General features: G+C 43.8%; 2 protein-coding genes across 3 annotated transcripts; both read right to left on the bottom strand.

Moving 5' to 3' along the window:
* Window positions 1-3050: 3050 nt before the first annotated feature.
* Window positions 3051-9575, bottom strand: LOC311106448 (translation initiation factor eIF2B subunit beta-like). The gene is made up of 8 exons (XM_084148786.1): window positions 9304-9575; window positions 5329-5449; window positions 4725-4876; window positions 4231-4394; window positions 3961-4056; window positions 3692-3829; window positions 3490-3556; window positions 3051-3255 (listed from the first exon to the last, which is right to left on the bottom strand). Exons 1-8 carry the CDS (start codon window positions 9473-9475, stop codon window positions 3098-3100), a joined length of 1068 nt encoding a protein of 355 aa, XP_084004912.1. The 5' UTR covers window positions 9476-9575; the 3' UTR covers window positions 3051-3097.
* A 1226-nt stretch (window positions 9576-10801) lies between these two features.
* LOC311106934 (transmembrane emp24 domain-containing protein 10-like) lies at window positions 10802-22960 on the bottom strand. 2 transcript variants are annotated; one of them, XR_014610368.1, is made up of 6 exons: window positions 22700-22960; window positions 19533-19653; window positions 18866-18939; window positions 13271-13397; window positions 11687-12418; window positions 10802-11222 (listed from the first exon to the last, which is right to left on the bottom strand). XR_014610368.1 is itself a non-coding variant. In XM_084149332.1 (5 exons), the coding sequence occupies exons 1-5, from the start codon at window positions 22874-22876 to the stop codon at window positions 12297-12299; spliced, it is 621 nt and encodes a 206-aa protein (XP_084005458.1). In that variant the 5' UTR covers window positions 22877-22914; the 3' UTR covers window positions 10802-12296. The 2 variants fall into 2 exon arrangements, 1 of the variants encoding a protein (XP_084005458.1); XM_084149332.1 differs by having other exon boundaries at window positions 10802-12418; window positions 22700-22914.
* Between the last annotated feature and the right edge of the window lie 686 nt (window positions 22961-23646).

Here is a 23646-nt window from a genome sequence, read left to right on the forward strand (position 1 = left end):
AAAAATATAAACGCAACATGTGAAGTGTTGGTCCCGTTTTTCATGAGCTATAATAAAAGGTCCCAGAAATGTTCCATACGCACGAAAAGCTTATTTCTCTTCAATTTTGTGCACACATTTGTTTACATCCCTGTTAGTGAGCATTTCTCCGTTGCCAAGATAATCCATCCACCTGACAGGTGTGGCATATCAAGAAGCTGATTAAACAGCAGGATCATTACACAGGTGCACCTTGTGCTTGGGACGATAAAAGGACACTCTAAAATGGGCAGTTTTGTCACACACAACAATGCCACAGATGTCTCAAGTTGAGGCTAGCCTGCAATTGGCATGCTGACTGCAGGAATGTCCAACAGAGCTGTTGCCAGAGAATTACATTTTCATTTCTCTACCATAAGCCGACATCATTTTAGAGCATTTGGCAGTACATACAACCGGCCTCACAACCGCAGACCATGTGTAACCACGCCAGCCCAGGACCTCCACATCCGGCTTCTTCAGCTGTAAGATCATCTGAGGAGGTGGAGGGGGGGTGCTGAGGAGTATTTATGTCTGAAATAGAGCCCTTTTATGGGAGTAAACTCATTCTGATTGGCTGGGCCTGGCTCCCCAGTGGGTGGACCTGGCTCCCAAGTGGGTGGGCCATGGTTGCGCCCCTGCCCAGTCATGTGAAATCCATAGATTAGGGCCTAATGAATTATTTAAATTGACTGATTTCCTTCTATGAACTGTTAACTCAGTAAAATCTTTGAAATTGTTGCATGTTGCATTTACATTTTTGTTCAGTGTATATATATACAAAAGTATGTGGACACCCCTTCAAATTAGTGGATTCGGTTATTTCAGCCACACCCGTTGCTGACAGGTGTATAAAACTGAGCACACAGCCATGCAATCTCAGACAAACGTTGGCAGTAGAATGGCCTTCCTGAAGAGCTCAGTGACTTTCAACGTGGGATCGTCAGAGGATGCCACCTTTCCAACAAGTCAGTTTGTCAAATTTCTGTCCTGCTAGAGCTGCCCCCGGTCCACTGTAAGTGCTGTTATTGTGAAGTGAACGTGGAAACGTATAGGAGCAACAACGGCTCAGCCGCGAAGTGGTAGGCCACACAAGCTCACAGAACGGGACCGAAGCGTGCTGATGCGAGTAGCACGTCAAAGTTGTCTGTCCTCGGTTGCAACACTCACTACTGAGTTCCAAACTGCCTCTGGAAGCAGCGTCCGCACAATAACTGTTCGTCGGGAGCTTCATGAAATGGGTTTCCATGGCCGAGCAGCCACACACAAGCCTAAGATCACCATGTGCAATGCCAAGCGTCGGCTGGAGTGGTGTAAAGCTCGCCGCCATTGGACTCTGGCGCAGTGGACTCTGGAGTGATGAATCACACTTCACCATCTGGCAGTCAAAAGGACGAATCTGGGTTTGTCGGATGCCAGGAGAAAGCTACCTGCCCCAATGCATAGTGCCAACTGTAAAGTTTGGTGGAGGAGGAATCATAATGTATCATTGTAAAAGGTACATCATTTATCATTGTTCTTCACTCAATAAAATGAATTCACTGTTACAAGACACATGGCTTAGCTTAGCTCCAGAGTTTACTGAGACAATGCAAATAGTCCGGGTAGCCATGGTTAGCTGTTCAGGAGTCTAATGGCTTGGGGGTAGAAGCTGTAAAGAAGCCTTTTGGACCTAGACTTGGCGCTCCGGTACCGCTTCCAGTGTGGTAGCAGAGAGAACAGTCTATGACTAGGGTGGCTGGAGTCTTTGACAATTTTTAGGGCCTTCCTCTGACACCGCCTGGTATAGAGGTCCTGGATGGTAGGAAGCTTGACCCCAGTGATGTACTGGGCCGTACGCACTATCCTCTGTAGTGCCTTGCGGTCGGAGGCTGAGCAGTTGCCATACCAGGCAGTGATGCCTGTAACTACAATAAAGTAATTATTAGTAAAGTCAGTGCTTATAGGAAATGACAAGTGCGAGTGTTAGTTCTTTTTTTTACATAAGTAGATGTACCTTACTGAAGGGTCACCCACAACAACTGGGCAGGCTTTCAGCATGGAAGGCAAGCTAAATTTGAACACCGCTGCAATTTCGTATGCCAACACAATAGGTCGCTGTTGACCACACTAGGAGGCGTGTGACGCGTTGTGTGACGTCACGAATTTTACTTCAAATACCCTTAAAACCCTCTCGTTTCTAGCCGGGTGCAGTGGCGTGCGCCTGTAATCCAAGTTGCTGGGAGGCTTAGGCTGGCGGATCGTTTGAGTTCAGGAGTTCTGAGCTGCAGTGGACTATGCCGATCGGGTGTCCGCACTAAGTTCGGTATCGATATGGTGCTCCTGGGGGAGCCCGGGACCACCAGGTCGTCTAAGGAGGGGTGCACCGGCCCAGGTCGGAAACGGAGCAGGCCAAAGCCCCCGTGCCGCTCAGTAGTGGGATCGCGCCTGTGAATAGACGCTGTTGTGCAGCCTGAGCAATACAGCGGGACCCAGTCTTTTTGAGCTGTTTTCCAAATCACGTTTATAAAACCTTTTACTACCTTTATGAATCTGTTGTTTTGCATTTGTAACTGAAATGTGCACTTTATGTATCATAAAGAAACCATCAGGGCACAGATCTCAATGCAACGTCTATTCCACGTTGGGTCAACGTAATTTCATTGAAATTAAATGGATACAACATTGATTCAACCAGTGTGTGTCCAGTGGGAACAATTTGTAACGATAACGTTAATTTATTTGCTTCATTCTCGCCCGTTTCTCTGTGAAACGATGTGAAAGACAGTAAGAAAAAAGAAATCACTTGACCGCCGCCTGCTGGTGATCCGGCGTAACTATAATTATATTTCTGAATATTTCATCGAGAGCTCCAGAAGTGGGCGCTGTTCTGGTTTCATACTGGAAACAATATCATTGTAAAGAATGTCATTATTTTTCTGTTTTGAAATAACATTTTCTGTAAATTAAATTAAATTAGAATGAAGTCTGAAACAAAAAGTTCTGAAACTTGCAGCAAATCATTGTGGAAGACTAAAACAAACCAAATGCAATCCATTGCATAAACCTTTTTTTATTATTTGCATTTTCTGTACACTGATTACAGTTTGTGGTCCTCAGGATGGTAGAGTTCACTCATCAGCCGGTAGATGTAAGAGGGAGCGTTGCCTCCGATGTTAGAGATAAACAGAGTGATGAGTTCAGGAGGAACATAGTCGAACACGGGGCAGTGCACGTTCACCTCGGATAGAATCTCTCCTACAGAGACAAAACAAACAGATTGAGTCAGATGAGAATAAATAATCAAATCAAATTGTATTTGCCACATGTGCCAACAGGTGTAGACCTTACAGTGAAATGCTTACTTACAAATAAGCAGTCATTTTGTAGCTTTTACACAGAGAAGCGTTGATTACTTTATGGTGTGAGTCTCTTACAATATATCACTATTTAATACAAAACATTAAATATGTTACGTCAATAAAGTACTACCTTCTGTGAATGGAAGCACCTCGTGTGGGGAGACAAACATATGGAACGTGTCCTCTTCATTGGGGAACTGAGAACAGGAAAACAACTATTTCAGTCATTCAAATAAGAAAGACGCTTTTTAGTGAAGAAAGGGCTCACTGAACTGACATCGATCTCTACCCCGAAAAGTCTTCTTGTTCATACCGAATATTGTTGTGAATACCTGAGGGGAGAGCTTGAACATGGGAGCGCAGACGATGAGCGGAGTAGAGTGGTGCTTGGCTGCCAGAGCTACGGTGTGGGTTCCATTGACCGCCCGGAGACCGCCATTGGCCAGAACTGTCTGTGTACCGATGATGACCTGGAAAACATTGGACATCACCACATCCGGTCCATTAAATGTAGTCAAGCTATCAATAGTTTAGAAAAGAGCCTATTCAAAAATAAGCAACATCACAGTAAAAAATAAATAATAATAATAGTAAAACTCACCTTATTAACTCGGGACATCACTGCAAATATGGCAGCATCTGCTATTACAGTGGTCTCGATGCCTGCTTTGGAGAGACCAGTAGCCATTTCATGACCCTTGGGAGAGAGACAAAATGTCATTACTGTAGCATATTAAATAATGAAGTAATATTATGGAGAGAGTATATGAATGAAATAGACGCCTCCTTTATCTCATTACATATACACTAGTGCTATAGAGGGGGGGAGGTGTAGTTGGAAGGTGGGATGATCGGAGCGGACGGTGGATACCTGGCAGAAGGGAGCACACTCGGCCACGATGACGTGGAACTTGCGTTTCCTCGCTGCGTCTTTGAGGAAGGCCTCGACGGTGCGCGAGCGGCCGACAGTCATGATGACCTCGTTGGAGTGGATGTGCTCCAGGGCCTGCATGGCGATGTTGTCTGTGGTGCCCTCTGGGAGAGAGGACGGCGACAAGGAGGAGAATATAACAGTTAGCTCAGTGCTGCTTGACCAAGGTTCATATTCTCATAGGATCTTTAGGAATAACCAGTGTACAGATTAACTAGAGAACAGAGAACAGGAGGTTGAAAGGGGACTTTGTTCAAATCATTTTCACTTCAGCTAATGCCAACTACAGCCTCCAGAAGATAGAAAGCAAAGATACAGTAAGATATTTTATGTTCCTTATGCTTCAGTTAAGCGACATGATCAGCTTAAAAAGCTGCTGGAAAGTATGTGATAACGGTTGGTGTTAACGTGTGTGCTCTCAGTGAGTATCTTACCTAACTCTGTGAGGAGTTCATTGATGGCCTCTATGACGTTGGCTTTGAGAGGAGCAAAGTGCTGTCTGAAGTTCTCCTCGCTCAGCCCCCCTGAGGTCAGCAACTTGTGAAGGGACTCCTGCTGCTCTGTCTCCTCACTGCTGCCACGGGACCTGAAGAAACAAAACACAGTTCACAGGAGAATAGAGTGACAAGCTGGTGTATATTTCACTGAAATGACCATAGAACAACAAGACATCTTACAGACGGTAGCTTTAACGTGGAGTAGAGTTGCAACAGAGAGGAGATCTTCAACATTTCCATCTATTAAATAATTTGCCAAATGGCATCTTTACACTAGCCCATGATTAACCTGGTACCATTCTGTTTAGCTAAATGTTCCACTCCCTGTACTCCATGGCATATGCCAAAGATGTTTAGCAAGACAGGAGTGGTAAGGAGTGGAACGATAGCTAAACAGATTGGTACCCAGACTAGCCCGTGATATGGACAGCCATAACAAGTGTATCAGACTCAGAGTTGACACCAGATTAACACAATGTTTATTACAAACCGTCAGCCAGTTCTTTGAAGGAATATTCCCCAGAATCCCCATCTCTCTCACCTGGCATACTCCTCCCTGATGATCTTGAGCACGCGCCGTACCATGTTGCCCACGGTGGTCTCGGACGGTTGGGCGGCAGTCATTCTCCTTCCCTCATTGCGAATGATCTCCATCAGGTCGCCTGTTATAACATACAAGAGGATTTCTTTGTCATACATCAACTCAAATCAAATTTTATTGGTCACATGCGCCGAATACAACAGGTGCAGACATTACAGTGAAATGCTTACTTACAGCCCTTAACCAACAGTGCATTTATTTTTAACAAAAAAAGTAAAAATAAAACAACAACAAAAAAAGTGTTGAGAAAAAAAAAGAGCAGAAGTAAAATAAAACAACAGTAGGGAGGCTATATATACAGGGGGGTACCGGTGCAGAGTCAATGTGCGGGGGCACCGGCTAGTTGAGGTAGTTGAGGTAATATGTACATGTGGGTAGAGTTAAAGTGACTATGCATAAATAGTTAACAGAGTAGCAGCAGCGTAAAAAGGATGGGGTGGGGGGGCAGTGCAAATAGTCCGGGTAGCCATGATTAGCTGTTCAGGAGTCTTATGGCTTGGGGGTAGAAGCTGTTGAGAAGTCTTTTGGACCTAGACTTGGCACTCCGGTACCGCTTGCCGTGTGGTAGCAGAGAGAACAGTCTATGACTAGGGTGGCTGGAGTCTTTGACAATTTTGAGGGCCTTCCTCTGACACCGCCTGGTATAGAGGTCCTGGATGGCAGGAAGCTTAGCCCCAGTGATGTACTGGGCCGTACGCACTACTCTCTGTAGTGCCTTGCGGTCGGAGGCCAAGCAGTTGCCATACCAGGCGGTGATGCAACCAGTCAGGATGCTCTCGATGGTGCAGCTGTAGAATTTTTTGAGGATCTGAGGACCCATGCCAAATCTTTTCAGTCTCCTGAGGGGGAATAGGCTTTGTCGTGCCCTCTTCACGACTGTCTTGGTGTGTTTGGACCATGATAGTTCGTTGGTGATGTGGACACCAAGGAACTTGAAGCTCTCAACCTGTTCCACTACAGCCCCGTCGATGAGAATGGGGGCGTGCTCAGTCCTCTTTTTTTTCCTGTAGTCCACAATCATCTCCTTTGTCTTGGTCACGTTGAGGGAGAGGTTGTTGTTCTAGCACCACACGGCCAGGTCTCTGACCTCCTCCCTATAGGCTGTCTCATCGTTGTCGGTGATCAGGCCTACCACTGTTGTGTCGTCGGCAAACTTAATGATGGTGTTGGAGTCGTGCATCATTCCTAGTAGTGAATAGAGAAATAGTAATGGCGTCTTTTTGTAGGAACCAACTCCGTCATGGTTTGTTGGACAACGCCTATGGGGTAAATGAATAGCGTTTTTTTAGGGGGGTTGGATAAACGCTAAAAACAAGGCCTGTGGTAAACACAGGCTTAGGAGATCTTATATGTTTTGTTATATGACATAACCGCGATTGATAATAGACAGTACTGTGCAGCCGTCTTCATCGACCTGGCCAAGGCTTTCGACTCTGTCAACCACCGCATTCTTATTGGCAGACTAAATAGCCTTGGTTTCTCAAATGACTGCCTCGCCTGGTTCACCAACTACTTCTCAGATAGAGTTCAGTGTGTCAAATCGGAGGGCCTGTTGTCTGGACCTATGGCAGTCTCTATGGGGGTGCCACAGGGTTCAATTCTTGGGCCGACACTTTTCTCCGTGTATATCAATGATGTCGCTCTTGCTGCTGGTGACTCTCAGATCCACCTCTACGCAGACGACACCATTTTGTATACATCTGGCCCTTCATTGGACACTGTGTTAACAAACCTCCAAACGAGCTTCAATGCCATACAACAATCCTTCAGTAGCCTCCAACTGCTCTTAAACACTAGTAAAACTAAATGCATGCTTTTCAATCGAACGCTGCTGGCACCCGCCCACCCGACTAGAATCACCACTCTCGACGGGTCTGACCTAGAGTATGTGGACAACTACAAATACCTAGGTGTCTGGTTAGACTGTAAACTCAACTTCCAGACTCACATAAAGAATCTCCAATCCAAAGTGAAATCTAGAATCGGCTTCCTATTTCGCAATAAAGCCTCCTTCACTCATGCTGCCAAACATGCCCTCGTAAAACTGACTATCCTACCGATCCTTGACTTCGGCGATGTAATTTACAAAATAGCCTCCAACACTCTACTCAGCAAATTGGATGTAGTCTATCACAGTGCCATCCGTTTTGTCTCCAAAGCCCCATACACTACCCACCACTGTGACCTGTACGCTCTTGTTGGCTGGTCCTCACTACATGTTCGTCGTCAAACCCACTGGCTCCAGGCCATCTATAAATCACTGCTAGGTAAATCCCCGCCTTATCTTAGCTCATTGGTCACCATAGCAGCACCCACCCGTAGTCTGCGCTCCAGCAGGTATATCTCACTGGTCATTCCCAAAGCCAACACCTCCTTTGGCCGCCATTCCTTCCAGTTCTCTGCTGCCAATGACTGGAACGAATTGCAAAAATCTCTGAAGCTGGAGACTCTTATCTCCCTCAATAACTTTAAGCATCAGTTGTCAGAGCACCTTACCGATCACTGCACCTGTACACAGCCCATCCGAAATTAGCCCACCCAACTACCTCATCCCTATATTGTTATTTATTTTGCTCTTTTGCACCCCAGTATCTCTATTTGCACATAATCTCTTGCACATCTAGCATTCCAGTGTTAATACTATTGTAATTATTCTGCACTATAGCCTATTTATTGCCTTACCTCCATAACTTGCTACATTTGCACACACTGTATATATATTTTCTGTTGTATTTCTGACTTTATGTTTTTTTTTACCCCATATGTAACTCTGTTGTTTTTATTGCACTACTTTGCTTTATCTTGGCCAGGTCGCAGTTGTAAATGAGAACCTGTTCTCAACTGGCTTACCTGGTTAAATAAAGGTGAAATAAAAAATAAAATAAAAAAAATCTTCATCAGCTAACGTCACTTTTTGTGAATTTTGAAGAATTTATGTAATGATAAAACACACCTAAAGCACATAAAGGCTTCATAATTCATAAAGGTAATGTTAACTGACTGGTATTATCGCATAGAACAAAATGTATAAGGTCTTTTTTTCGGCGTTTATTACAAATCCCTATTCATTCCCCATTCATTTTTCCCATTGGGATGACTGGACAGCCAGAGGTAACTTATTTCCGGGTTATTGGGATGACTGAACAGCCAGAGGTACCTTATTTCCGGGTTTTAGGACTACACGCTGGCGAGCTCTATTATCAAAGACTTTTAGAAATATCCCAAGATAGACCACAGCCTGTCGTTTCCAATGGGAACAAATTAATCATAGTGGTCAGAACCAGCAAGGAGGTGGGCAGAGCCAAGCAGGAGCTAGTGAGCTCCTATTGGCGCGTTCTAGCATTTATTTGCATATTTCCGTTAGGTAACGCCTACTATGTGAAGTGTGCAATAACTCCAATTCGCCCTTGCACTCCTAAACAACGCAATTTTTTTAGAAACTTTGGCAAAGGTTAAAGTCTACAAAACGCAGTCCACTCTGTTTGTTACAGATTCTAGTTTTGGAAACAGAAAACTGAATGGAGTTCAAATGTTTAGCTTGGTGAGAAAATTAGCAGAATGTCGGCCAAGATCCATTTCGCTCCATCTTCTCCCATCACCATATTTGGTAGTGAGTGGACAAGCCAACCGGATGCTTCACATTTATAAATCCGGTGAAATATCTGGCTAATTGTTCTATCTGTGCTATTGTGTTCAGACAAATTACAAATGAAATGACATCAGCTTCTCGTGGCAGTTCAGATTTTGACAGCTTGCTAACGTTACTATCACAATGCGTCGGATAGTGGATAAAAAGTTGGTCACAAATGTCAAATTTAATTTACAAAAAACACTTACATCTAGCTTGAAAACTACAAAACCATTAATCTAGCCATCGAACAAAACTAGCTAGAGTTCTGCTGTTATAACGTATACCTGCGCTGCTCCATCTTGTTTGGGCTGTTATTCTCCGAAGCAAATATGTGGTTTCTCTGGCCATTTCCCCGGACCCTCGGAGGGGTCCTGTCCCACTGCCTCCCCGCTTCAAATCGGCCAGAAAAGCCTCAATTCGCTCCGTAAGATCTGTTTCCTTGTCTGCCCCAGGCATATTGTTTTCTGAATTCACTTGCTAGATGCTGTATTAAAACAATTTGGTGTTGTCACACCTTTACTTAGAGGGGAAATTGAACCGGAACTACATTGCGCGTGAAGGAGGGTGCGTCCGGTTCATTATACTAGTCAAATCAAATCAAATGTTATTTGTCACATGCGCCGAATACAACAGGTGTAGACCTTACAGTGAAACGCTTACTTACAAGCCCTTAACCAACAATGCAGTTTTAAGAAAGAATACAACAACAAAAATCACACAAATAGTCAGGAGTTTTTCCAACGCTGATTGGACCAAATGATTAGAAACACACACATCTTGCAATATTTTCATAGATTTCATAATAATTTAATCATATTTTATAATATTAGGTAGACAGTACTAATAGAATCTTTATAAAATAATATATATATATATATATATATATATATATATATATATATATATATATATATATATATATATGAATCACTTATGAAGATGCCATAATGACAAAGATTTTTAGAGCCAAGCACGAGCTAGTGAGATTTCCCTTAGGGACGCCTACTCTGTGAAGCGCTTGTGCAATAAATCAATTCGCCCATGCACTCCTTCTAAACAGCGCAATTTGTAGAAACGTTGCCAAAGTCTAAAAAACGCGGTCCAGATTTTAGTTTTGTAAACAGAAAGCTATATGGAATTCAAATGTTTTATCGATAAGAAAATTTGCAGAATGTCGGCGAAAACCCATCTCGCTCCATCTTCTCCCACTGCCTGCCACTGGGCTTCGCTCTCATCGCCAGATTTGGTAGTGAGCGGAAACGCCAACTGGATGCTTCACATGTATACATCCGGCTCATTGTTCTGTGATAATGCTGCGTGAATGTCCCTTGGTCCTCACATCACAAAATCCCAAGCAGCATGTTTTGTAAATCCATCCAATATTTTTATTGAATAAAAGCCCAACACAAACCTTTACAAAATTGATATCAATCAACACAGAAATCATTGATTGAAAACATAGCAAATGTTCACTGTTAAAACTGTATGCACTGTATGTTAATAACAATGACAAAAAATAGTTGGAATATCTTTTAACTAACTCCAAACCCTCATGTAACCAAAACCCCATAATTATCTCCAAAAGAATGTTGGCCAGGCTAGGATCTTGGATGTAAGTGTTGTAATTTGGAATCGATCCCCAAAACCAAGAAGCAATAGCCTGGTCCCAAATCTGTTTGTGTTGTCTTGCTTTGCCAACTCCCATGGTCACTGTCGTCAAACAAACAGATCTGGGACCAGGCTAAAGAAGCAAATAATTTCCCCTGAAATTGCAGTAAAAAAAAATACACTAGCCTACTCAAAATGGAACACATCCAAGGACGTTAGGATATTTTCCATGTTACTACAAAATCACCACCGATGCAAAGCTGGCATGTACAATGGCAGTACAATCCTACTATCCTCCTTTTCAGCACTCGTTCTGATGTTGTCGTCTGCCATTTTTCTAGTAATAAGGATTGACATGTATGTGTGGGTCAAGTTCTAATAGCCAGATTCAAGGGTTCTCAAAAGAGGAAGAGAGGAGTAATTCATACAGGGAACTACCACTTGGCTTAAAACACGTTCAGATGGCAACGTAGATGTGTGGCTGTTATCTTTTGTGCATCTTAAAATACAATTAAAACGGAAGAACTTGCAACAAGTGTTCTCCTAGAAATGACCTAGTTTTCAAGATGATATTTACTGCATCCCAAATGGCACCCTATTCCCTAAATAGCGCACTACTTTTGACCAGGGCCCCGTGCACTTTATCTGGAACAGGGTGCCATTTAAAAGAAAACCAACCATTAATTCCCTGATAATTTATGAAACCCTCTCCCCCCAAAAAATACCTGCCCTGCGATAGCAACTACATAGCATTTACAATATCAAAACAAACTAAAAGACCCTGTCAAAATTTAGTTACCAAACATGTATTCAAATTAATTAAAACTGACCAAACACAGAAGTTCAGTGGTTGCCATAGTTTCTCTCTCCCGAGTTATTCCACATTCCGCCTGCTGTTCATAGAAGGCTTCACTTAAAAAGGGCATCAAGAATATAAGGTACGTCCCAAATGTCACCCTATTGCTTACCTAGTGCAATACTTTGACCAGAGCCCTATGGGACCTGGTTAAAAGTAGTGAACTATATAGGGAATAGGGTGCCATTTGGGATGAACAGCACACTATATCCTATAGCTCGCTTGGCATGGCCAAGACTTTGTACAACAATATAAAAAGGGCAATAGACATTCTCTCAAGGGGGCATCCATTCATCCCAACAAAATAAAACATAACTCCAAATCAAACTGTACACATTAAATGACAATCGATCCTCAAAGCATCAGGCGCTTATTCAGCAGGATGCAGATAGAATTGTAACACATAGAACATTCTCGCTCTGAATAAAAATCTGTATATTCTACTCTTTTTTTGTTTTGTTTTTTTCACTCTGCTGAATGAGCCCCAGGTATATATGTCTTTCAGAGAATAGGCTACCCTTGGCGCTCTCTCACCACCACACCCACGAAACTAGTAGAGTTGTTCTGCTCAACCCTTTGATTGTCATTATTGGATGGGTCCCAAACAGTGCCCTATTTACTCCTTGTATAGTGAACTGCTTTTGACCAGAGTCTATGGGGCTTCAGCAAAACTTCAGCCTATGGGGCTCTGGTCAAAAGCAGGGTCGCTATACAGGGAACAGGGTGCCGTTTTGCTGAAGCCAGTCCGAGGAGGGTGGAGGTTGGTCGGGTAGCATTGGCTGCTCCCCCCCTGGGCGGAGTGGTGGTGCCTCTCTACTCGATGAGCTTCTTTGCCTTGAAGAAGCGTCGTAGGTAGAAGACCTGCCAGGTGGCCAGGCCAATCAGACAGCACATAGAGAAAATGCTGAAGTACAGGACGCGTGTGTTGGTGGACTCTGGAAGAAGGAGAACGGAGTTAGAAATATAGAATATTGATGAGAATGAGTAATGTTATGTAAAAATACGTGTTGACGATGAGCTAAGACTATGCATTAGGAACAATCACATGTATACCTTGAAATCCTGCATAAAACATGTATTGATGTCAATGGAAGATTTCTCAAATAGACGGATTGAGAAGTTCACACACACACACACACACACACTGCCAGTTGACCATTATCTGATTGTTCTGAGCATTTAGGTCTGATGGAATTTTGTGAATTTGCCTTCTATAATCACAGTAGAGTTCTCAATGCCATGTCAAGCTAGCAAGATTAGCCTAGGATCTAAAGCTAATCATCAATGTGATTGAAAATCACTAGTCTCTAGAAAGGACCAGCTCACATGAATATGTCAAATTATTTTCCTTTGGTTTGGGGTGATGGGAGTGAGGTAGGAGGTTTGGGTGCGACAGAAAGAAGAAGATTAAAAAATATATATATATTTAAAAAGAAACATATTGTAAAGTGGTTATCCCACTGGTTATAAGGTGAATGCACCAATTTGTAAGTCGCTCTGGATAAGAGCGTCTGCTAAATGACGTAAATGTAAATATTTTAATCAACCATATTAATCAAATTGTGGTCCTCTGTAGCTCAATTGGTAGAGCATGGCGCTTGCAACGCCAGGGTAGTGGGTTCGATCCCCGGGACCACCCATACGTAAAAATTTATGCACACATGACTGTAAGTCGCTTTGGATAAAAGCGTCTGCTAAATGGCATATTATTATTATCAACACACACACACAGGTCCATCTCAGACTAGTGAATGGCAATGCTACTATCAGTACTGTGTTCTTCTTACCGTTGGTGTCTCTCATCTCCTCCTCCCTCTTCTTCATGTAGGCAAAGTCATTGACGATGGACTCTGATAGGTCCTCCAGTCGCCTTAGCTCCACCTCCAGGGGCTTCAGCTTCTCCACCTTGGCGATCTGAGTGGACGAGAGAGCTGCCAATCAAAAAACAACGCGACCCCCACAATTCATCCCTTGCTGGTTGGTGTTTATTGGAGTGGATTTAGGATCCTCAAGTTGTTTGTTGGATAGTGCAGCAGGAAAGGGATGAACATTTATAAATAAAGGTCATTCTAGATAGAAGCTTGGACTGTTGTGCTGTGTCCCAGTTTGTCCAGTAGGTGTCACTCTTGAGCTGTAGCAGTGGCAGTTATTGTCCAATAGTTCCAACAGGAACACACAGTGCAATCTGTCTGGTAGCGCAACGCTTTACCGCTCCCCTCTCTCAGAATGTCTCTTCCCCAAGCTACAGCTAAACCACATCTAAAAAGGGATTGAATCAGGACTGTATTGAAAAATCATCAGGATTTTGACTAGGGGATAGGGCCGTTTCAAATATATACGAATGGCGGATAATGTCAGAACAACTGGAAAAATCACATTTCTCAACCAAGTAAATCAAATTAATAACTTTGTATCTGAAATAAATATGTAATGCCTTGATCAGACCGACAGCGTAATTGCATCAATGCTGCGTAACAAATTATGCAGTCAAACTCTTTTCATTATGTAATCCAACATATTTTGTGGATATGTGTGCAACAAAAGTTCAATATTCACCTTTTGCTACTATTTATCAAATCTAAGCATACAGTTTGATGCATACAGTTTGATGCATACGTTGCAACTGCCTCTGCAACGCAATGCTGCAAGGCAAACGTAGTGTTCCATTGGAAATGAATGTACTTCTGGTGTACCAAAACGCAATGACACTGTCGGTCTGATCAAGGCATAAGAACGAAGAGAACAAGTGAAATCAAGATGACCAGACAGACCAGATGACCAGACAGACCAGATGACCAGATGACCAGATGACCAGACAGACCAGATGACCAGATGACCAGATGACCAGACAGACCAGATGACCAGATGACCAGATGACCAGACAGACCAGATGACCAGACAGACCAGATGACCAGATAGACCAGATGACCAGATGACCAGATGACCAGATGACCAGACAGACCAGATGACCAGATGACCAGATGACCAGATGACCAGACAGACCAGATGACCAGATGACCAGATGACCAGATGACCAGATGACCAGACAGACCAGATGACCAGATGACCAGATGACCAGACAGACCAGATGACCAGACAGACCAGATGACCAGACAGACCAGATGACCAGACAGACCAGATGACCAGACAGACCAGATGACCAGACAGACCAGATGACCAGACAGACCAGACAGACCAGATGACCAGATGACCAGACAGACCAGATGACCAGACAGACCAGACAGACCAGATGACCAGACAGACCAGATGACCAGACAGACCAGACAGACCAGATGACCAGACAGACCAGATGACCAGATGACCAGATGACCAGACAGACCAGATGACCAGACAGACCAGACAGACCAGATGACCAGACAGACCAGATGACCAGACAGACCAGATGACCAGACAGACCAGATGACCAGACAGACCAGACAGACCAGATGACCAGATGACCAGACAGACCAGACCAGACAGACCAGACCAGACAGACCAGATGACCAGACAGACCAGACAGACCAGATGAACAGACAGACCAGATGACCAGACAGACCAGACAGACCAGATGACCAGACAGACCAGATGACCAGACAGACCAGACAGACCAGATGACCAGACAGACCAGACAGACCAGATGACCAGACAGACCAGATGACCAGACAGACCAGACCAGACAGACCAGACCAGACAGACCAGATGAACAGACAGACCAGACAGACCAGATGACCAGACAGACCAGACCAGACAGACCAGACCAGACAGACCAGATGACCAGACAGACCAGACGTCACAGTAGCAAGACATTGCGTTGGCTACAGACAAGACAGGGATTCTAGCCAACTTGCACTTCCTAGTTTCCTTGCCAACTACGTTCTAGTCTACACCACACAGTGACGTTCCGTAGCTAAGTACGAATGTACTGTACAGTATTCACCCACACAGGCTTGCCCACATGAACACAGACAGCAGTAGCTGGCCTAGCCTCGGGCTCAATCAGTGTGCGTGGGGTGTGTGGGTAGAGTGGGTTAGCAATTCACAATACAAGTCAGCAGAACAGTGTGTGCAGTGTTTACCGTAGTGCCTTCAGAAAGTATTCACACCCCTTGACTTTTCCACATTTAGTTATTCTACAGCCTGAATTTAAAATGGATTGTGTCACTGGTCTACACACAATACCCCATAACGTCAAAGTGTAGTTATGTTTTTTTGACATTTTTACAAATGAAAAAAATAAATAATACAAAGATGAAATTTCTTGATGTCAATAAGTATTCAACCCCTTTGTTATGGCAAGCCTAAATAAGTTCAGGAGTAAGAATGTGTAATAATAGTTTTTATCATGATTTTTTGAAGGACTCAGTCGAGCAGTGGATTTTTTTCGACCAGGGAGGTTTTTCAATGTCTCGCAAAGATGAAAAAAAAAAAAAAAAACAGACATTGAATATCCCTTTGAGCATGGTGAAGTTATTAATTACACTTTGGATGGTGTATCAATACACCCAGTTACTACAAAGATACAGGCTTCCTTCCTAATTCAGTCTCCGGAGAGGAAGGAAACCGCTCACTTTAAAACAGTTACAGAGTTTAATGGCTGTGATAGGAGAAAACTGAGGATGGATCAACAACATTGTAGTTACTCCACAATACTAACCTAAATGACAGAGTGAAAAGAAGGAAGCCTGTACAGAATAAAAATATACCAAAACATGCATCCTGTTTGCAATAAGGCACTAAAGTAATACTGCAAAAAATGTGGCAAAGAAATTACCTTTATGTCCTGAATACAAAGCGTTATGTTTGGGGCAAATCCAACACATCACTGTGGCTGCATCATGTTATGGGTATGCTTGTCATTGACAAGGACTAGGGAGTTTTTTAGGATAAAAATAAACGCAATAGAGCTAAGCACAGGAAAAGTCCTAGAGGAAAACTTGGCTCAGTCTGCTTTCCAACAGACACTGGGAGACACATTCAACTTTCAGCAGGACAATGACCTAAAACACAAGGCCAAATCTACACTGGAGTTGCTCCCCAAGAAGACAGTGACTGTTCCTCAGTGGCCGACAGGGCATAAAATTAACTTTTTTGTCCACCAGCCACTGTGGGAAGTAGATTTAAAAACTCTACCAGCCACTCAGATTTTGTACCAGCCAAAATACTTTTTGCACACTAACATTACACCATCAAAACACAAAAAAACAGATGAGCTTGCTTTGTAATGTTTCTAAAAAAAAATGCATTACTAGTAAGAAGTAATGTGGTATATGGTTTAATTTCATTTTTTGTGACCTGAGTCTTTTAACCAAAATATCACAGGGCCTGTGTAGCCGAGTTGGTAGAGCATGGTGCTTGCAACGCCAGGGTTGTGGGTTCGATTCCCACGGGGGGCCAGTATGAAAAAAATATTTGACATCTTACTTGGCCGCCAATGTCAAAACCTACCCGCATTTGGCAGGTTGCCAGTGTTAATTTTAGGCCCTGGTGGCCGAGTTACAGTTTTGACTTAAATCTACTTGAAACTATATGGCAAGACTTGAAAATGGCTGTCTAGCAATGATCAACAACCAACTTGACAGAGCTTGAAGAATTTTACAAAGCATAATGTGCAAATATTGTACAATCCAGGTGTGCAAAGCTCTTAGAGACTTACCCAGAAAGACTCACAGCTGTAATCGCTGCCCAAGGTGATTCTAACATGCATTGACTCAGGGGTGTGAATGCTGATGTTAATTTAGGTATTTTTGTATTTTATGTTCAATACATTTGCAAAAAAAAAAAAAATGTAAACATGTTTTCACTTTGCCGTTACGGGGTATTTTGTGTAGATGGATGAGAAAAATATATATTTAATACATTTTGAATTCAGGTTGTAACAACAAAATGTGGAATAAGTCAATTGGTTTGTATACTTTCTGTAGACCGTGTTCAGTCATCATTTACATTTTTACATTTTAGTCATTTAGCAGACGCTCTTATCCAGAGCGACTTACATGAGCAATTAGGGTTAAGTGCCTTGCTCAAGGGCACATCGACAGATTTTTCATCTAGTCGGCTCGGGGATTAGAACCGGCGACCTTTCGGTTACTGGCACAACGCTCTTAACCACTAAACTACCTGCCGCCCATTCGCTATGGGAGCCCCATGCCATGAATTTTATATGAGATTGTCTAGTTTTTTATTTTGGTGGTTGTTAATGCTCAAAGATGATCTATAAACTATACTGTACATCTCCATACTTTACATCCGGTTTTAGTCGTTTCACATCACACTAGCTTGGTTTCCATCCAAATGGAGACAGATTTTCATGTGAATATTCTAAAATATGCATTAAAAACAATATGCGCATTTTCCCGCCAGAGATGTTTCCATCAAACAGCCTTTTTGTGGATAAAAGGCTGTGCGTGATGACGTAGTGCACATAACAACACCCCCCCCAGTGGTGGGGAGTGGCGGCAACGACACCTTACACTAAACATTTTGTCCCTCAAAATCTGATGAAATGCTTCATAAATTCCTACCAAAATGTTGGCACCAAATAAACAAGTTATACTTTTCCAGCCCAGTGTGCAGGGGCTTCTTTAAACAATTGCATTCAACATTTCCTATACACACTGTGCCTGCAAAGCAAATAAGCAATCCCTTAATGGTGCAAGAGCGTACGTGCACTTCAGTTTCACTTTGAAGCTTTCCCAGTACCACTAGTACCAGCAGCAGTACCACTAGTACCAGCAGCAGTACCACTAGTACCAGCAGTAGTACCACTAGTACCAGCAGCAGTACCACTAGTACCAGCAGCAGTACCACTAGTACCAGCAGCAGTACCACTAGTACCAGCAGTAGTACCACTAGTACCAGCAGCAGCACCACTAGTACCAGCAGTAGTACCACTAGTACCAGCAGCAGCACCACTAGTACCAGCAGTAGTACCACTAGTACCAGCAGCAGTACCACTAGTACCAGCAGCAGTACCACTAGTACCAGCAGCAGTACCACTAGTACCAGCAGTAGTACCACTAGTACCAGCAGCAGTACCACTAGTACCAGCAGCAGTACCACTAGTACCAGCAGCAGTACCACTAGTACCAGCAGCAGTACCACTAGTACCAGCAGCAGTACCAGTACCTGTACCAGCAGCAGTACCACTAGTACCAGCAGCAGTACCACTAGTACCAGCAGCAGTACCAGTACCTGTACCAGCAGCAGTACCACTAGTACCAGCAGCAGTACCACTAGTACCAGCAGCAGCAGTACCACTAGTACCAGCAGCAGTACCACTAGTACCAGCAGCAGTACCAGTACCTGTACCAGCAGCAGTACCACTAGTACCAGCAGCAGTACCAGCACCAGCTGTACCCGTACCGCCAGTACCGGTGACTCACCTCTTCATAGTTCTTGGCCTCCACTCCGTGTTTCATGTCCAGATTAACCAGCTGGTCAGGGATCCTCCCAGTTCCTGGGTGACAGAACAAACACATCATTTACTACATTTACAAGGCATGGGATGGCTTTACTCAGCTTATTCAATAACAGCAAGCAATGACACAAGTTGGAAGGACTCCTTCCAGGCACATGGAGTGCATTTGGCAGGTCACAATGTTTTGTTTCATTCAGATAGAAATATGCTAATGTAGAACAAACACTGTTAGCATTTCTATCTGCAACGTTTAACAACACTTGGGTAGTGAATGTGGTCCTGCTATAAACCTGTACCGTCCCAACTTATCCCCTGCTGCTTCGTTCACTTATTGGTTGCAGACTGACTGGCCTCCATTAAGTGTTTAAACAGAGGAGTGTTCTCAGAACCCTGACCCAAATCTTGCATGTGCTGGCCAGCTATAGCCTGAAATCCAGAACCTGTTGTACTTTGTGTCATGCTTATCAGTGGAAAGCTAACTCAAACCCAGGCTAATCTGTCAACAAATGACTACTTGAGTAATGCAGTTAGGCTATAAATTGCATTGAACAATGCCTGCTCCTTCCAAACATCTAGGTTAAGGATTCCCATCATTAAGTACCACAAAATAAATACTATGCACTTTGACTTACCCATGGGTGACTTGCTCTCAAAGCACACTTCAAACATGTCATAATCCTCTGTTGTGAAGGCAAACTTCCCTTTCGTTGCATCTTCCTTTGAGTAGAGGGTGTGTCCCGACGAGTCTGTGATCTAAACACAGGTGATAATACAATAACATAAACAACAACAACAACAACAACAACAACCTGCCCGCTTGACCCTATCCCCTCCTCTCTTCTCCAGACCATTTCCGGAGACCTTCTCCCTTACCTCACCTCGCTCATCAACTCATCCTTGACCGCTGGCCATGTCCCTTCCGTCTTCAAGAGAGCGAGAGTTGCACCCCTCCTCAAAAAACCTACACTCGATCCCTCCGATGTCAACAACTACAGACCAGTATCCCTTCTTTCTTTTCTCTCCAAAACTCTTGAGCGTGCCGTCTCTAGCCAACTCTCCTGCTAGCTCTCTCAGAATGACCACCTTGATCCAAACCAGTCAGGATTCAAGAATGGTCATTCAACTGAGACTGCTCTTCTCTGTGTCACGGAGCCTCTCCTTCATCCACCTCTGGCCTGCTAGCCCCCCTACCTCTACGGAAGCACAATTCCCGCTCAGCCCAATCAAAACTGTTCGCTGCTCTGGCACCCCAATGGTGGAACAAGCTCCCCCACGACGCCAGGACAGCGGAGTCACTCACCACCTTCCAGAGACATTTGAAACCCTCCCTCTTTAAGGAATACCTGGAATAGTATAAAGTAATCCTTCTTCCCCCACAAAATGTTTTTTTTTTTTTTTTAAGGTGGTTGTCCCACTGGCTATCATGAGTTGAATGCACCAATTTGTAAGTCGCTCTGGATAAGATCTTCTGCTACAGTGAGGGAAAAAAGTATTTGATCCCCTGCTGATTTTGTAAGTTTGCCCACTGACAAAAAAATGATCAGTCTATAATTTTAATGGTAGGTTTATTTGAACAGTGAGAAACAGAATAACAACAAAAACATCCAGATAAACGCATGTCAGAAATGTTATAAATTGATTTGCATTTGGCTCCCAGGTGTCTGGCTCCCAGGTGTCTTTTATACAGGTAACGAGCTGAGATTAGGAGCACTCCCTTTAAGAGTGTGCTCCTAATCTCAGCTCGTTACCTGTATAAAAGACACCTGTCCACAGAAGCAATCAATCAGATTCCAAACTCTCCACCATGGCCAAGACCAAAGAGTTCTCCAAGGCTGTCAGGGACAAGAATGTAGACCTACACAAGGCTGGAATGGGCTACAAGACCATCGCCAAGCAGCTTGGTGAGAAGGTGACAACAGTTGGTGCGATTATTCGCAAATGGAAGAAACACAAAAGAACTGTCAATCTCCCTCGGCCTGGGGCTCCATGCAAGATCTCACCTCGTGGAGTTGCAATGATCATGAGAACGGTGAGGAATCAGCCCAGAACTACACGGGAGGATCTTGTCAATGATCTCAAGGCAGCTGGGAACATAGTCACCAAGAAAACAATTGGTAACACACTACGCCGTGAAGGACTGAAATCCTGCAGCGCACGCAAGGTCCCCCTGCTCAAGAAAGCACATATACAGGCCCGTCTGAAGTTTGCCAATGAACATCTGAATTATTCAGAGGAGAACTGGGTGAAAGTGTTGTGGTCAGATGAGACCAAAATGGAGCTCTTTGGCATCAACTCAACTCGCCGTGTTTGGAGGAGGAGGAATGGTGCCTATGACCCCAAGAACACCATCCCCACCGTCAAACATGGAGGTGGAAACATTATGCTTTGGGGGTGTTTTTCTGCTAAGGGGACAGGACAACTTCACCGCATCAAAGGGATGATGGACGGGGCCATGTACCGTCAAATCTTGGGTGAGAACCTCCTACCCTCAGCCAGGGCATTGAAAATGAGTCGTGGATGGGTATTCCAGCATGACAATGACCCAAAACACACGGCCAAGGCAACAAAGGAGTGGCTCAAGAAGAAGCACATTAAGGTCCTGGAGTGGCCTAGCCAGTCTCCAGACCTTAATCCCATAGAAAATCTGTGGAGGGAGCTGAAGGTTCGAGTTGCCAAACGTCAGCCTCAAAACCTTAATGACTTGGAGAAGATCTGCAAAGAGGAGTGGGACAAAATCCCTCCTGAGATGTGTGCAAACCTGGTGGCCAACTACAAGAAACGTCTGACCTCTGTGATTGCCAACAAGGGTTTTGCCACCAAGTACTAAGTCATGTTTAGCAGAGGGGTCAAATACTTATTTCCCTCATTAAAATGCAAATCAATTTATAAAAATTTTGACATGCGTTTTTCTGGATTTTCTTGTTGTTATTCTGTCTCTCACTGTTCAAATAAACCTACCATTAAAATTATAGACTGATCATGTCTTTGTCAGTGGGCAAACGTACAAAATCAGCAGGGGATCAAATACTTTCTTCCCTCACTGTAAATTATGTAAATGTAAATAAAGGCAGAAAATACAACACGTGTATTGACAGCTGGTGTTAGACAGTTGCAATGGGCAATGTTTACCCAGTGGCGTGTAATGTAAACTCTCTCTCACACAAAATCAGCTAACTTTGTCAATGTAGGCAAATTATAGACTTGTATGATTATGATTTGTATGAGTTGTCAAGTCTTATTATAACCTTGCATCCACATTGTTGACATCATCCTCATGAGCTAACTAGTAGCTACACGTTTCACAGAGTGAATGGGGGAGTTAAGACTGACGTGTAACATCCTGAATGAGTTTTCACCAACTCAACTGAAACTAAACATTGAAATAACAAAATAGTTAGCTAGCGACACACTAGCCATGATCTGCAAGTTTAAATACCTTTACGTATTTAATACTATACACACTTCGTTTGAGAAAATGTACAATTCTGCTATTTCTATCAAAACCATTTAAAAGCGCAAGAACCAGGAAGGATCTGTCACAGGCCCAACTACGCTAACGTTAGCTAGGACGCTAACGGCAACTAGGACGCTAACGGCAACTAGGACGCTAACGGCAACTAGGACGCTAACGGCAGCTGTCAACAAGACGTTTAGCTAGTTAGCTGTTATGGATAGCAATTTATATGGATAACTCGCTACGTTAGCATTTCCACGTAAACTGCGTTTGGGCATTCGCTGTTAACAGCTAGTTAGGTTAGCTTACCCGCCAGTACCGTAACGCCAGCAGCATCAAACTCACCTTCAGGTTGGTTTTTATGTTGGACTGCTCGCTGATTTCATACTCCCCCGTGACTAGCACGTCTTTGTGGATCTCTTCCCGTAAACATTTCCTTGAATTTACCGGTAAAAAGAAAGAAATTGACAATACCGATTCAATGAGAACCGGTAAAAGCAGTAGGGCAGCGAACCGAGCCATGGCTACTAGCCGAAACAAACATGCGCTACTGGCTAAAGGACTCGCTCTACGTCTCGGATGTCTCCATAGCGCCGCAGCTGTTAAGGAGGTCTAGTTACCACAGCCAGGCTTCTACTGGCGTTTGGTCTGGTGGATTGGGGTTTCCACTAGTTACCACAGCCAGGCTTCTACTGGCGTTTGGTCTGGTGGATTGGGGTTTCCACTAGTTACCACAGCCAGGCTTCTACTGACGTTTGGTCTGGTGGATTGGGGTTTCCACTAGTTACCACAGCCAGGCTTCTACTGGCGTTTGGTCTGGTGGATTGGGGTTTCCACTAGTTACCACAGCCAGGCTTCTACTGGCGTTTGGTCTGGTGGATTGGGGTTTCCACTAGTTACCACAGCCAGGCTTCTACTGGCGTTTGGTCTGGTGGATTGGGGTTTCCACTAGTTACCACAGCCAGGCTTCTACTGACGTTTGGTCTGGTGGATTGGGGTTTCCACTAGTTACCACAGCCAGGCTTCTACTGACGTTTGGTCTGGTGGATTGGGGTTTCCACTAGTTACCACAGCCAGGCTTCTACTGGCGTTTGGTCTGGTGGATTGGGGTTTCCACTAGTTACCACAGCCACAAAGTCAAAATTGGCTACAGCCTAAAAATTCATGAAAAACATTTGCTTTTTTTTTCTTAATTCAAGGATCGAGTTATGCATAAGGTTAGCAGTGTGTTTAAGGTTAGGGTTAATAGATAAATGGTTTATGACTTTGTGACTGTGGTAACTAGATAGATA

Source organism: Coregonus lavaretus (genome assembly GCF_964263955.1).
Source record: "Coregonus lavaretus genome assembly, chromosome: 31".
Lineage (NCBI taxonomy): Eukaryota > Metazoa > Chordata > Actinopteri > Salmoniformes > Salmonidae > Coregonus > Coregonus lavaretus.